Here is a 12,275-nt window from a genome sequence, read left to right as displayed (position 1 = left end):
GTGTCCACAGCCTCTCCTGGGCTCCAGGGGCCAATGGGGCTATTAACAGGACCTACCTCCTCCAGGGGGGTGAGGACAAAATGAGACAGCACTGTAAAGATGCTCAAGATTTCCTTTAGTGAGTGCAGTCTCCATGCTTGCTCCTGTCACCTGTTCTGACGGGCCCTATGTGACTGCTCCCTGTCCCCCATCTCTTAACCTTGTCCCCTGTCCCTGCGTGTCCAGTTCCTCCAGCAGCCCGTCCTGTTTCCCACCTGCCACTCTGACTCACCAGTGGCCCTGATTTGGCAAGCTCTATTCCCTCTCCTGCTCCCCTGAGACCTCTCAGGTAGGTTGCAACTGAGGGTCTCTTTCCCCAGTCCTGTGAGCTTGGGCTGTGACTTCTGCCATGTGCTGCATATACAGGACTGGTTCCTTTGTCCCCCGCACGGCTATACTGAGGGCAGGTCCTGCGCTGGTCTTAAGCGTCCTGGGGCGGATTGTGTAGTGTATCCTGACCCATCCCATCATCCTAAGACCCGCTGTCCCCCAGCAGGCAAGTTGGTGTGTTCACAGACACACGCTCACTGGCACCTGACAGGGCAAAGCCTTTTCCGGGGACACTCCTCAGAGTCCAGAGAGATGGGGTGACTCCTCTGTGGCAGGGATGGGGGCAGGGGCCTCTGGCTTCCTCAGGAGAGCCACACAGCACCCCAGAGGGTGGCAGAGCCACCAAAATGTGCTTTCACTGTACATTGCTTTTGGCCACCTTGAAGGGCCTTCACAGGCTGTTTTGTTCGAGTGCCTTGTTGTAGAGACGAGTCTGCCTCCCAAAGGTGAGGCGACTCAGGTCACACACAAGTGAACCCAGAGCCAGAAGAAGAGCCAGGCGGTCACTGCTCGTCTGTGTAATTACTTCCCATCACAGTGACAGTTTAACCGCGTTCTCAGTGGAGTCCTGGCCTCTGCCCAGGGGCGTGAACGTGACGCTTCCGCCCGGGAGGCACGTTGCAATCCCGTGGCCCGGCCGTGCTGACACCCTCCGTGCGTGGTGTGGTGTGTGCAAAGGCCCCGCTCCGAGTGGGCTGTGAGCCCGCATTCATTAGCTGTGGACTTTGTGCTCTTGTGGCAGTTACGGGAATATTCCGGCACCTTTATAGCATGTGATTCTCAAGGGCTCTGGGACCATGCAGGGAGGGAGCCAGGTCACGAGGCAGAATTCTCCACGCTCTGCCTGCTGACCCTTTGCATTGCTGGCATTTTCCCCTACTGCATGCAAGGATGCCCTAAGGAGACTGCCTTCTCCCCTTGGGTTTTACAAGACAGCTGTATGCGGACCCTAGATCCATTTGAAGCCTTTTCGGCAGGTTGGTCCAGAGAGCCGCGGCAGATGGAGTCGTGGGCTGTGAGTATGTTTGATCTGGGTTCTAGTCCTGCTGTCTCCAGTCACATGTGTAACTGCCCTGGGCATCAGTGTCCCCTGTTGTAAAATTCTGAACCCTGCTGACTTAGAAGCCTGCCAGTCAGAAATGCAAAAATGTGAATGTTTTTTGTTTTGACTGCACAGATACCCCCTCATCTGTGGGCAGAGTCCCAGCCTCCTCCGTGTCCAGGCCCTGCCTATCGCCTGCCTTATTCCTCGGCACTCCCTGTCACCCACTCCAGGCCAGACATACCATACGCACAGTGCAGGGACCGTGGGAGAAGGGAGGAGATGCAAGTGTGGCCCAGCAGGGTCGTGTCTCCTGTTATTCCCGGGACCCCCGGGTCTTGCTTTCCAGGCAGATGGTGGGGGAGGGGTGAGCTTTTCTTTTCCTCAGGTGCTTGTGCAGGTGATGAAAATCCCAGTGGAGGACAGGCTGGTGAGATTGTTAGAGATGCTCCCCAGGTATCCAGGCACTCCCGTGTGTACACCTCTTACCCAGGCTGAACCCCCACCTTATAGGGGAGGGGGTGGGTTTTATTTCACCTGTCAGTTCTCCTGGCCTCTTCAGGCTGCCCTCTCCTGGACAGTCCTGGGAACAGGGTCTGGGGCCTCTGCCTCTGGTGCTTGTTTCACTGCTGCCTAAAGCCCCCTGGGAATGGGAAACAGAGGCAGGCGATAGGACTTCTTTCTGGGTGCTGCTCAGCTAGCCTCATTTTCTCTTAATACAGAAGAAATCCTCGGTAGCATTTAGGCTTTGCCAGGTCGCCTGGAGCTGCCCAGTATTCTTGCTGACTTTTGTTTGTGGCACATGAAGGGAGAAATCTAGCAGCCTCTGAGGTATGCTAACTGTAGTAGAAGCCTTTTCTGAACTTTGAACTTGTAATGCAGCAGTCAGGAACTCAGATGAATACTACTGCTCCCCATTACTAGTTCTGTAGATCTTGGTCAGGTTGGATCACTGACTCATCCCGCTTTGCCTGGATTCAGTTTTAGCATCGTAAGTCCTGTGTTCTGAGAACATCCTTGGTCCTGGGCAAGCTAGCTGGAGTGGTTGGTCTCCAGACAAATTCATGAGCTTCTCTAAGCCCCAGTGCCCCGAGCAGAGATAGTACTGCCTACTTCCTGGGAGTGTTGTGGGGACGTAACAGGCTAGTGCTTGTGGAGTGCTAAGCAGGTGTACCAGTTTTCTAGCGCTGCTGTAACAGAATGCCCCCAATGGGGTGGCCTAGAACAACACAGATGTGTTATTTCACAGTCCTGGAGCCCAAAAGTCTGAAATCAAAGTGTCAGCAGAACCATACTCCCCTTGGGCCTGTAGAGACGCTCCATTGCTTCTTCCTAGCTTCTGGCAGTTTTCTGGCCCTTAGGCATTCCTTGACGATAGATGTCTGCCTCCAGTCCTCTCTCTCCACGTGGCACTCTCCCTGTGTCTCTCTTCACATGGCCATCTTTTCCGGCTGCATATCTGTCCCTTCGTCCAGAGTTCCCCTTTTTATAAGGCCACTAGTCATGTGGATTAGGGCCCACCCTAATGACCTCATTTGAGCTTGGTTACCTCTGTAGAAACTCTATTTCCAAATAAGGTCATATCTTAGATACAAGGAGTCTGTATCTTTTGGGGGGGGGCAGGGGGGACATAATTCAGTCCATAGCAGCAGGGTTTGCTATGACCATTACTGCCTTTTGTGTCATTATCTTTGCAATCATCACGAAACCAAGGGTATCTGCGAAACAGCTCCTGCCCTCAAGAGGAGACTGCCTGATGAAGAGGAGCTGGCTTGGCAGTTAGAATTTGGTACCCGGGAACCATTTGAGCCTGAAGGATCTAGAGACAGCCTGTCTCACTGCTGGCTTTGTTCTGCTTGGTGCAGATGGAGCAGATGAGGGGCGAGCTACTCCAGGAGAGAGCTGTCAAGCAGGACTTAGAGTGTGACAAGATTTCCCTGGAGAGACAGGTGAGGCTGGCTTTGGATTAGACCACCCCCCCTACCCCCAACAGGGTCGTCTTTGCATGGCATCCAAAGAACTCTGGGACATAACCCGCCCGAGAGGTGGAGGTGTTCCCAAGGTGTTTTCCAGAGAGGTTTTCCCAATGATATTAAACCTGCTTGGAGGTTGAGCAGCTTGGGGAGGACAAATTGCAGGTGGTGTCTTCTGGATCCTAAGAGGGCTAAATTTTAACGCAAAAGAAATGAAAAAGCCGTGAGTTGCTCAAAGCTTATTTGAATCATTTCTCTTACATGCCATTGACATAAATTCTTCACTGAATACTATGTATGTTATTGGCAGAGGAGCCTATTTTTCCTGCCTCCTCCACCCCCGATAGGTTTGACAGAAGAACAAGGCCACGCCTCTTGTCTGACATCTAGGAGTCCTAGGACGGCCAAAGATTTCACTTGGGCTCCTAAGGGCACGTCGTAGAACCTCTTCTCTTGGCCTGCCAAGAGCTGAGTGCTCTTGTTTCCCTGGAGACGTTGCTGGCTTCCCTAGGTCCCCTGGGGCCATGCATCCTGTCACGGAAGGCAGCCTTATCACAGTTGCACACCAAATGCTGGCTCCACCCCATAAACCTTTACAGAGAGTGCGGCAGACACACACCCCTCACAGCACCCCCGTCTGATTCTAGAACAAGGACTTAAAGAGCCGGATTATCCACCTGGAAGGTTCCTACAGGTCCAGCAAAGAGGGGCTGGTGGTGCAGATGGAGGCCAGGATCGCTGAGCTGGAGGACCGTCTGGAGAGCGAGGAGAGGTGAGCCCCACCAGGACCAGCTGCGGTGCAGAGGCCTGGCACGTAGTGGTGGTCACACTGCAGAGTGCTTTCCCATTTGTGTCTCTTGTCCTCATGAGCCTTCACGTGAGGAGGGTAGAGTAGGTACAATGGATGAGAAAACCGAGACCCGTCCCAGTGAGTGCTTGAGGAAGGTAACCAGGCTGAATATACATCAGCAGGACGACAGCACAGGAAGCCGCCTCCTGAGTCCCCGGCTTCCCCACCATGCGGCTGCCCCTCTCCCCAACCCTTAGCAGACCACGCTGCCTCATAAGCTACTGAGGTTGAGCTGGTTTAGAGGCAGGAGGTTGACTCTGCCCCCGGGGGCCAGAAATATTGGAGCAGAGGGCAAGTGCCATCTCAGAGATTGGCGGGACCCCCACAGTGGGTGGGAGGGATTGGGATCAGAGGGCCACGCTCATTTCCAGCAGATTCTCTGCAGCTAGCTCTAAGGTCACAGCCTGGGGGCCAGCACCAGGGTTGAGCTTTACTGGCCTCCGTTCTCACTCTTGGCCCCTCACCTTCCTGGAAGGGGTGAGGTGCGTGTGCATATGGCACTGTGCACTATCGGTTTTTCAGTAGGACTTTCGGTCCGGGCTGGGGCAGCCTGAGACCCGTGATGCTCACACCCTGGCAGTCAGGGACCCTCTGCTGTAAAAGTAGAGTCTGGGACTGGAAGAACTCAGAGCAGCTCCAGTCCCAGCTCTGCCTGTTGCTGACTCTGTGGTTTTAGGCAGGTCACTCCCCTTCATAGGTCACCCTTTCCCTCACCTGTTCAGGAACACCCCTTCGTCCCATACTGTCGTGTTCTCCCACCCTAACCATCACGTTGACCAGGCTGCCTGGCTGGAGCTTCCCCTCCTCCGCAGACTGCCCTGGGCCTCCTGAGGGGCTGAGATGAGAGGGTCTCATTCTCCTCTGCCCCCCCCCCCCCACCTTTCCAGGGAGCGGGCCAGCCTCCAGCTCAGCAACCGACGGCTGGAGCGGAAGGTGAAGGAGCTGGTGATGCAGGTGGACGATGAGCACCTGTCCCTGACTGATCAGAAGGACCAGGTGAGGGACCCTCATTCCCAGATGGGATTTTACACCCCAGGTAGGAGGGCGATGGAGTTGTGGAGGCTGAGTCCCTTCTTCCCCTCGCCCCAGGCGCATTGTAGAACAGTGTGGCCTTTGTAGCCTACTTCAGTAGGGGGTTCAGTAAGCCCTAGCCCCTGAGCTGAGACTGGTTGCTCCCTTTGCCATCTCTCGGTCTCTTGGGGAGACGGTGGCTGGATTGCTGGCCTGTCTGTGCTGGACTCTTCTCTTTCCCGGCTGGACTGGGCGACCAGCTAGCACCCAACCTGCCCTCTCTCCCAATGCAGCTGAGTTTGCGTTTGAAAGCAATGAAGCGACAGGTGGAGGAGGCTGAGGAGGAAATTGACAGACTAGAAAGTTCCAAAAAGAAGCTGCAGAGGGAGCTGGAGGAACAGATGGATGTCAACGAGCAGCTGCAGGGACAGCTCAATTCCATGAAGAAGGACCTAAGGTGGGTGAGCGTGGTGGCCCCGTGAGGACTGTGATTCCTCTGACATTTGAGGAGAACTTGGCGCTTTCAGGGCGTTCTCACTCCTGGTGTCTGAAGCCAGTTCCTTGTTGTCGCCTTGAGGGGTCATCCCATCCTAGAGAGTGGCTGCATCCGCTTGGGTCACCCCATCTGTTCATTCAGGTCTCATATGTGTCATCCCCAAACCAGTCTCCTGATGTCAGCTGGGAACTTCATCCCTCTTAGCCATAAGGGGTAACCAAGGCTCAAAGCAGGAGGCCCAGCTCATACCACCATGGAGAAGGCAGCTCTTAGGCCAGCACTTAGGACTCCTGCTTGTAGGGAGAAATAAGATAAGGTTTGGGTTCATATCCTCATGAAGACTAGACTATCTCAGGAGAGAGCTGTTTCTAAAGCTCCCCTGCTGTGATAAGGGGACTGGGGATGGGGGTCACTTTACCTGCCCCAGGGTCACTGGGGTGCAGGGTGGATTAGATTCATGTTCATCTATAGAGCTAAGCCTTTCTCAGAGGCTGACTATGCTGGCAGCATAGGTGGTTCTCTTGTAAATGGACAGAAGACCCCAGCCCGTTAAGAATCCTGTAAACAGGGCCTTTCTATCAAGAACCTGGCCCCAGGGCTGGCATTAGGGTGCACCATTTAAGGGGGCACCAAAAATCTCAGTAATCAAGATAGATAATTAATGCAATATTATAAAAAATAAATGCCAACAGCCCATGATAAACAAGATACCAAAATTTAAGATGGAATCAACAATGGGGGCATCTGAGTGGCTCAGTCGGTTAAGCTTCCAACTTCGACTCATGTCATAATCTCACGGTCCGTGGGTTCAAGCCCCATGTCGGGTTCTGTGCTGACAGCTCAGAGCCTGGAGCCTGGTTCAGATTGTGTGTCTCCCTCTCTCTCTATCCCTCCCGCACTTGTGCTCTGTCTCTCTCTCTCTCTCTCTCTCTCAAAATACATACATACATACATACATACATACATACATACATACATACATACATAACAAACGTTAAAAAAAGAATTAAAAAAAAAGGGGGGTGTGTGGATCAACAACAGCACCCTGACGAGACATATCGTAGTTTGAGGCAAAAGGAAAAATCAGTACTACCCAACTTGTCCCAGCCCTGCCCAGCCCTTCCTATCAATACCAGCCTGCCACCGGCAGTTTGGTCCCTGCTGCTGAAGGAACTGTCAGGTGCACACCAGCCCGTGGGCTTCTCTGCCAGCTAGTGGGGTGGACAGACAGGAACCCAAGACCCTTCCTTCATCCCCTGAACAGAGATGAACCGCAGCCCAGGGCCTGGAAACATGCCCCCTCTTCTTTCAGCAGACTTAAGAAGCTGCCGAGCAAGGTGCTGGACGACACGGACGATGATGACCTCAGCACGGACGGGGGGAGCCTCCACGAGGCGCCGCTGAACTACACTTTCCCCAAGGACAGCACTGCCATCAGCCAGATCTGAGTCCCCTTCCAGGGCTGTGGAGGTGGCCCGTCATGCCTCGCAGAGACCCTCAGCCAGCCTCCTGCAGCGGGGACCTGCAGCTAGCTGCATACGAGAGGCTGGGAGCGGGAGCGGCAGCGCCCATGCGGAACAGAGACCCGGCGTCCCCTGGTCACAGGACAGGCTGATTCCTCCACGTCGCGGTCCTCCCAGAGTCTCTAAAGGGTAGCATGCCTCTCCCAGCTCAGGCAGGTGGCTACTGCAGCTTAAATGTTGACTCCCGAGGCAGAGGAGCCACCACTCATTGCAGGGTTTGGAGAATAGGATTTGGCAGGCGGAAGCCCGGGTTCTGCACCGCCATCTGCTGGCACCGTTTGCAGTGCTGCTCCTGCCCCTCCTCCCTCCCCCACCAAGGAAAAGGGTCCAAAGTGCTAGTTATTATGTAACAGCAATTGTGCAGGGGAGAGAGAGGATGTATAAACTGTACATATTTTAATCCAGATTCTCATGGACTGCTTCTGTTGCCCTGTGGAATATTACAGAGGCTTTGTAGGGTGGCTTGTTTGTAAACTCCACACTTCTAGCTTATTATTTTTTAAAACATGGAGCTGTTAGATTTTTATTAAGACCTAGATGAGAGAGGGTAGAATACAGACTACTTTGGACATGAGAGTTGGAAAAAAGGAATTGTCGTGGTGTTAAGGGACAGTTAATTCTGAGAAGAGAAATTCAAGTGGTCCTAGTAAATAACTTATGGAGGGAGAGAAAGTCTGAGGATCACTTGTATCTGTGGCCCTGCTTACTTATTTTATCTAGAATTTTGTTGTCATTTCTGAACCCTGCTGAGACCAATTCCTGGTCACCAACTGCAATGTCTTTACCACAGTTGGGGTAGGGAGACTTTTAAGTAAGGCTTTTGGCAAGTGATGTAGTTTCTAGAGGGATGGGGTCTTACTGTCATTTCTTATTGGTTCTTTCCTCCCTCTGCCCACATCAGGCCTCCAAGTAGCCTCCTCTGCCTAGGGTTGCTTAGTGGGGAGTAGGATGGTGTGGGGACAAGGCTCCTGGACAACCATGTGAGGAAGAAAAGGTGGTGTCCAGTAAGGTCACGGGGAAGGGGAGGAGAGGAGGTAAGCAGGCATGTGTGGGTATGTGGAGGAAGGAAGAGAAGGAAGTTCTTGAAAGCTGGGGGGATGTGTAGACAAGGGGCAGATTGAGTAGAATTTCGAGTTTATGTCAGAAAAGCAAGGGAAAACATGAAAGTCAGACAGGAGGTGTTTCTGTACAAACTGGAAGGCTCCTCCCAGCTTCCTGGGACAGAGGGACATTGGCCTGCACCAGGCATACTGTAATTGGGATTCACTGAAGTCTGTGGTGAGACCATGTTGCTGGGACAGCATTATAGGGAACGTGGAATCAGGAACATGCAGTATCCCAATACTTCGTCCTGGCTTTTCTAGTGTCACCTCCCACTTTGATTGTTCCCAGGTATGGCCAGAGGCCAAATCCAGTCACAGTTGGGCCCCTATAGGTGAGGGCCAGAGTGTAGAGCCAGCAGCTCAGGAGGGCCACGCCAGGGAGAGAACACTGTAAAATGTGTGTGTATGCACACACACACACACACATAGTGGGGCAGAGAGAATAGTGTTCAGTTGCTTTGACAGTGTCCCCAGGCATTCTAATTGATGGGAAGCCTGTGGACCAGAGAACTCTATGACAGTTACCAAGAGGAGCAGGGTGTTTCAATGTGCTACCTACCTGAGGTCACAGAGCCCATTGAGCAGGATTCAGAGTAATCAGGTGGGTTTAAGGGCAGGTGTCACCGTCCCCCACCCCAGGATTCCCCCCCCCCCCAGTTGAGTCAAACCCTCTTCCACCTCTGCTGGCTTGGAGTGGTTCTTGCCTCTGATTACTTATTTGAGGTGTGGAGAGATTCTTCCCTTTAGCTATTCATTCATTTAGCAAATATTTATTGGGCATCCATCATGTGTCAGGCATAGTCCTTGGCCCTGGGAATACAGCAGCGAATAAAGCAGACCAAAATCCCCTCCTGGAGTGCAGTTAGGGGAAAGAGGGTGATAACAACAGTCATACAAATGAACACAGAGCTGAGCCCCTCCCTACCTAGCCCTGGAGCTCCTCTGTGCTCTTGGGGACACAACAAGCCTGGTTCACTGGAATTCCCTTCGACCCTCAGTATATTCTTGGTTTCCCTGCTTCTTCCACCATCCTTAGATATTTGCCAAGAAGTCTGCCTAAAAATGCCTCAGCTCACTCATAACTGCAGGTGGAAGATGAGAAAGGCCGGAAATGCAAGAACTTTGGGGGTGAGTGTCCATCTTGGTTTGTGAGAAAGTCACTGTCTCTCTTTCTTGCCAGTTCCTTGTGGTAGCCATGAGTCTCGCTGCAAGAAGCAGAGGTGCCCATGAAAAGAGAACAGAGATCACCATTCAAAAGGGTTGAATCCTTACTGGAAAAGATGGGCCGCTGTAGATGTTAACAAACACATCACCCTACATAAGAATGGCTCTAGCAGTGAAGCATGTGGTGTAGCGGGCTGGGGACAACATTGGACTGGGACTTGAGAGGCGTTTTCAAGTCCTTGCTCTTCTTGCCCTGGTGACCTTGACAGGGGTGACCTTGATGGGGCCTGTGCTCCAGAGATTGCCTGGAATAAATGAGGACCATGGTGCAAGGTCCTTTCCAGCTCTGACATGCTATCATTTGATTTTATTATATACTCATTTTTTTCTGTTTGTTGCTTTAAGAACTAACCCTATTCAAGAATATTTTCTTTAGCTAGCTTGAAAAGAAAAAAATATTTAATAAACAAATACGTGGCCAAATGCAATGCCAAGGAGACAATCATCATATATCTTTATAATTTTTTTTCCTGCTTCAGAGTGTCATTTGACAAAGGCAAGAGGCTTATTCTGTTGGGCTACAGCTTTTGCGTATGTCTGATTGCTTTGGTTTGTCATGGGGAAGAGACGTTCGGGCACATCTACCTCCATGTGCGTGAACTGGATAAAGCAAGGTTGCCTTTAAATAAATGGTGTCACCCAGCAGGAATCTTGACTCTCCCATTATTTTGACTCCCTTGTTTGCTCCAGAGCTTGGCTCTTTGTCCACCAAGAAACAGCAAGGTGAATGGCTGGAAACTGCTCGAGGAGGTGGAACTTGTCATGCCTGGGACCCGTTTCTGAAATAGAAGGGTGGGTGTGGGTCAGTGATAAACACTGAGAGAATTAATATGCCTGCTGCTGGTGATGTGCTGAGACATCCAAACTGCCCACTTGCAGAACAAGGCAAAATGGGAAGTGTGTTAGTAACTGAGAATAAACAGATACTCCCTGTTTATTCCTTGTACCTAAACTAAAATGGGTTCTCCAACAATCAGCGTTTACACATGATCTCTCTTGATCGACAACAGGCTGACTGCAGGTACCAGGGTCCCCATTTTACAGGAAAGAATTACTTCTCCATGGAAGGGACCTATGTTGCTCATTCTTTGTCCTCATATACATCCTCTGCCCTGTTGCCTGAAGGCTGCCTCCTCCATGACCTATGGCCACCCTGTTCGGGGTCAGCCCATAGGAGCAGGTGGGGGTTGGGTATTTCCCTGTTGTCACTCCATGCTTCATGTAACATTTTGGGCTGTGGCTCCTATGGAGACTCGTGACTCCAGCACCCACAGGACTTGGGTGACTATACCTCCCCTTTGTGCCTCTGGTCCTAAAGCTGGTCCTGGTTTCCTATTGCTATTCCTCTGGGTCCCTTGGCAGCCCTGGTGGGTTCCTGCAACATTGCCTACCCCTCTCCCCCACCTCAGTGCAGCTCTCCAGTGCAGCTCTTTACTGAATTCTTTGGTTCACTGCAGGTGGGTGCTGTTGCCTGTACAGAGCTGTGCCCACTGCCCTGTCAATTCCCCCAACAGTGTAAATAATCCTGCCCATCCAGCTCTTCTGTAGCCCCTGACTCCTCCTATTCTGACTGAATGGAGCATCTCAGATATTAAATGAGATTCTCTAATTTTAATTAGTCCTCAAAGGCTTTGCATAAATTGTTTGCCTTTTTTTTTTTTTTTTAAGTAGGCTTCATGCTGTGCACAGAGCCCAACGCAGGGCTTGAACTCATTCCCCCGTGAGATCAAGACCTGAGCTGAGATCAAGAGTCAGATGCTTAACCCACTGAGCCACCCAGGTGCCCCTGCGTTTTTCCTTAAGGTCAGGTTTGTTGAGGTATCTATTTATCATTGGTAGTAAAAGGTGCTCTTGTTAGTGTTACCTGCTTTTGAAACTGGATTTAGGCTCTTTCCTTGGACCCCCTGCCAGGGTCTCTTGGTGGGGACAGGAGACCCAAGGTGAGCCCAGAGCCAAAGGGAAAAGTCCTTCCAGGCCTGAGGCACCCTCCTCCACATTCTTGGCATTTCTTCTTTGAACTTGATAGCAGCAGTGATCCCGTCTTTGTTAGTAGACAGTCATTAGCCAGAAAGTTTTTTTTTTTTTTATATTTTTAAATTTCTGTTTATTTTCAAGAGAGCACGAGTGGGGGAAGGGCAGAGAGAGAGAGAGGAAGACACAGGATCTGAAGCAGGCTGTCAGCACAGAACCCAGTGTGGGGCTTGAACTCAAAAACTGTGAGATCATGACCTGAGCTGAAGTCGGACGCTTAACGGACTGAGCCACCCAGGCACCCCAAGCCAAGAAGTTTTCTATTCGAAATTTTCACATGATGGGGGAAGTGACTTGACAGCAAGTTCCTGTTAGGGGCTAAATAGCCCCGAGGCAGAAGTCCCAGGCTTTGCAGAGGGATCAGCAATGCCTTGACCCCATTCTCACACCTGTCGAATACCCGGCACTGAAAATCATTGTGGGCATTAACGCGTGTCTTCCTCCACATGGCGAGATTTGAGTGTGTACCCCATGCCAGGCTTATCAGGGCTGGAAAAAATGTGCCAGTGCAGTTCCCAAAGGCATTCAACAATAATATCTACCCTGCGGAGGGAAGTTTGCAAGTTTCCCACTGTGCAGAATCCGGCTTGCCTTTACAACAGATTGTCAACAACTCCTTGGGGATGGGGAGCATGATTCCAGAGGTTTCCTGG

General features: G+C 51.7%; 1 protein-coding gene across 5 annotated transcripts in view; it reads left to right on the top strand.

The window, feature by feature from the left end:
- CGNL1 (cingulin like 1) overlaps positions 1-10,240 on the top strand; it is a 160,027-nt gene extending 149,787 nt beyond the window's left edge. For 4 of the 5 annotated variants that reach the window (XM_045449616.1, XM_045449615.1, XM_045449617.1 and 1 more), the window contains 5 exons: positions 3,277-3,360; positions 4,032-4,156; positions 5,122-5,230; positions 5,539-5,702; positions 7,054-10,240. In XM_045449616.1, the coding sequence (XP_045305572.1) occupies positions 3,277-3,360; positions 4,032-4,156; positions 5,122-5,230; positions 5,539-5,702; positions 7,054-7,189 (618 nt within the window). In that variant the 3' untranslated portion in view covers positions 7,190-10,240. The remainder of the gene's footprint in view (positions 1-3,276; positions 3,361-4,031; positions 4,157-5,121; positions 5,231-5,538; positions 5,703-7,053) is intronic. The other variant, XM_045449614.1, reaches the window with a different exon arrangement.
- Positions 10,241-12,275: the final 2,035 nt, after the last annotated feature.

Source organism: Leopardus geoffroyi, chromosome B3, assembly GCF_018350155.1.
Source record: "Leopardus geoffroyi isolate Oge1 chromosome B3, O.geoffroyi_Oge1_pat1.0, whole genome shotgun sequence".
In the NCBI taxonomy this organism is placed as follows: Eukaryota; Metazoa; Chordata; class Mammalia; order Carnivora; family Felidae; genus Leopardus; species Leopardus geoffroyi.
The sequence above is the reverse complement of the archived record's forward strand: the minus strand, read 5'-3'. Positions and strand labels throughout refer to the sequence as shown.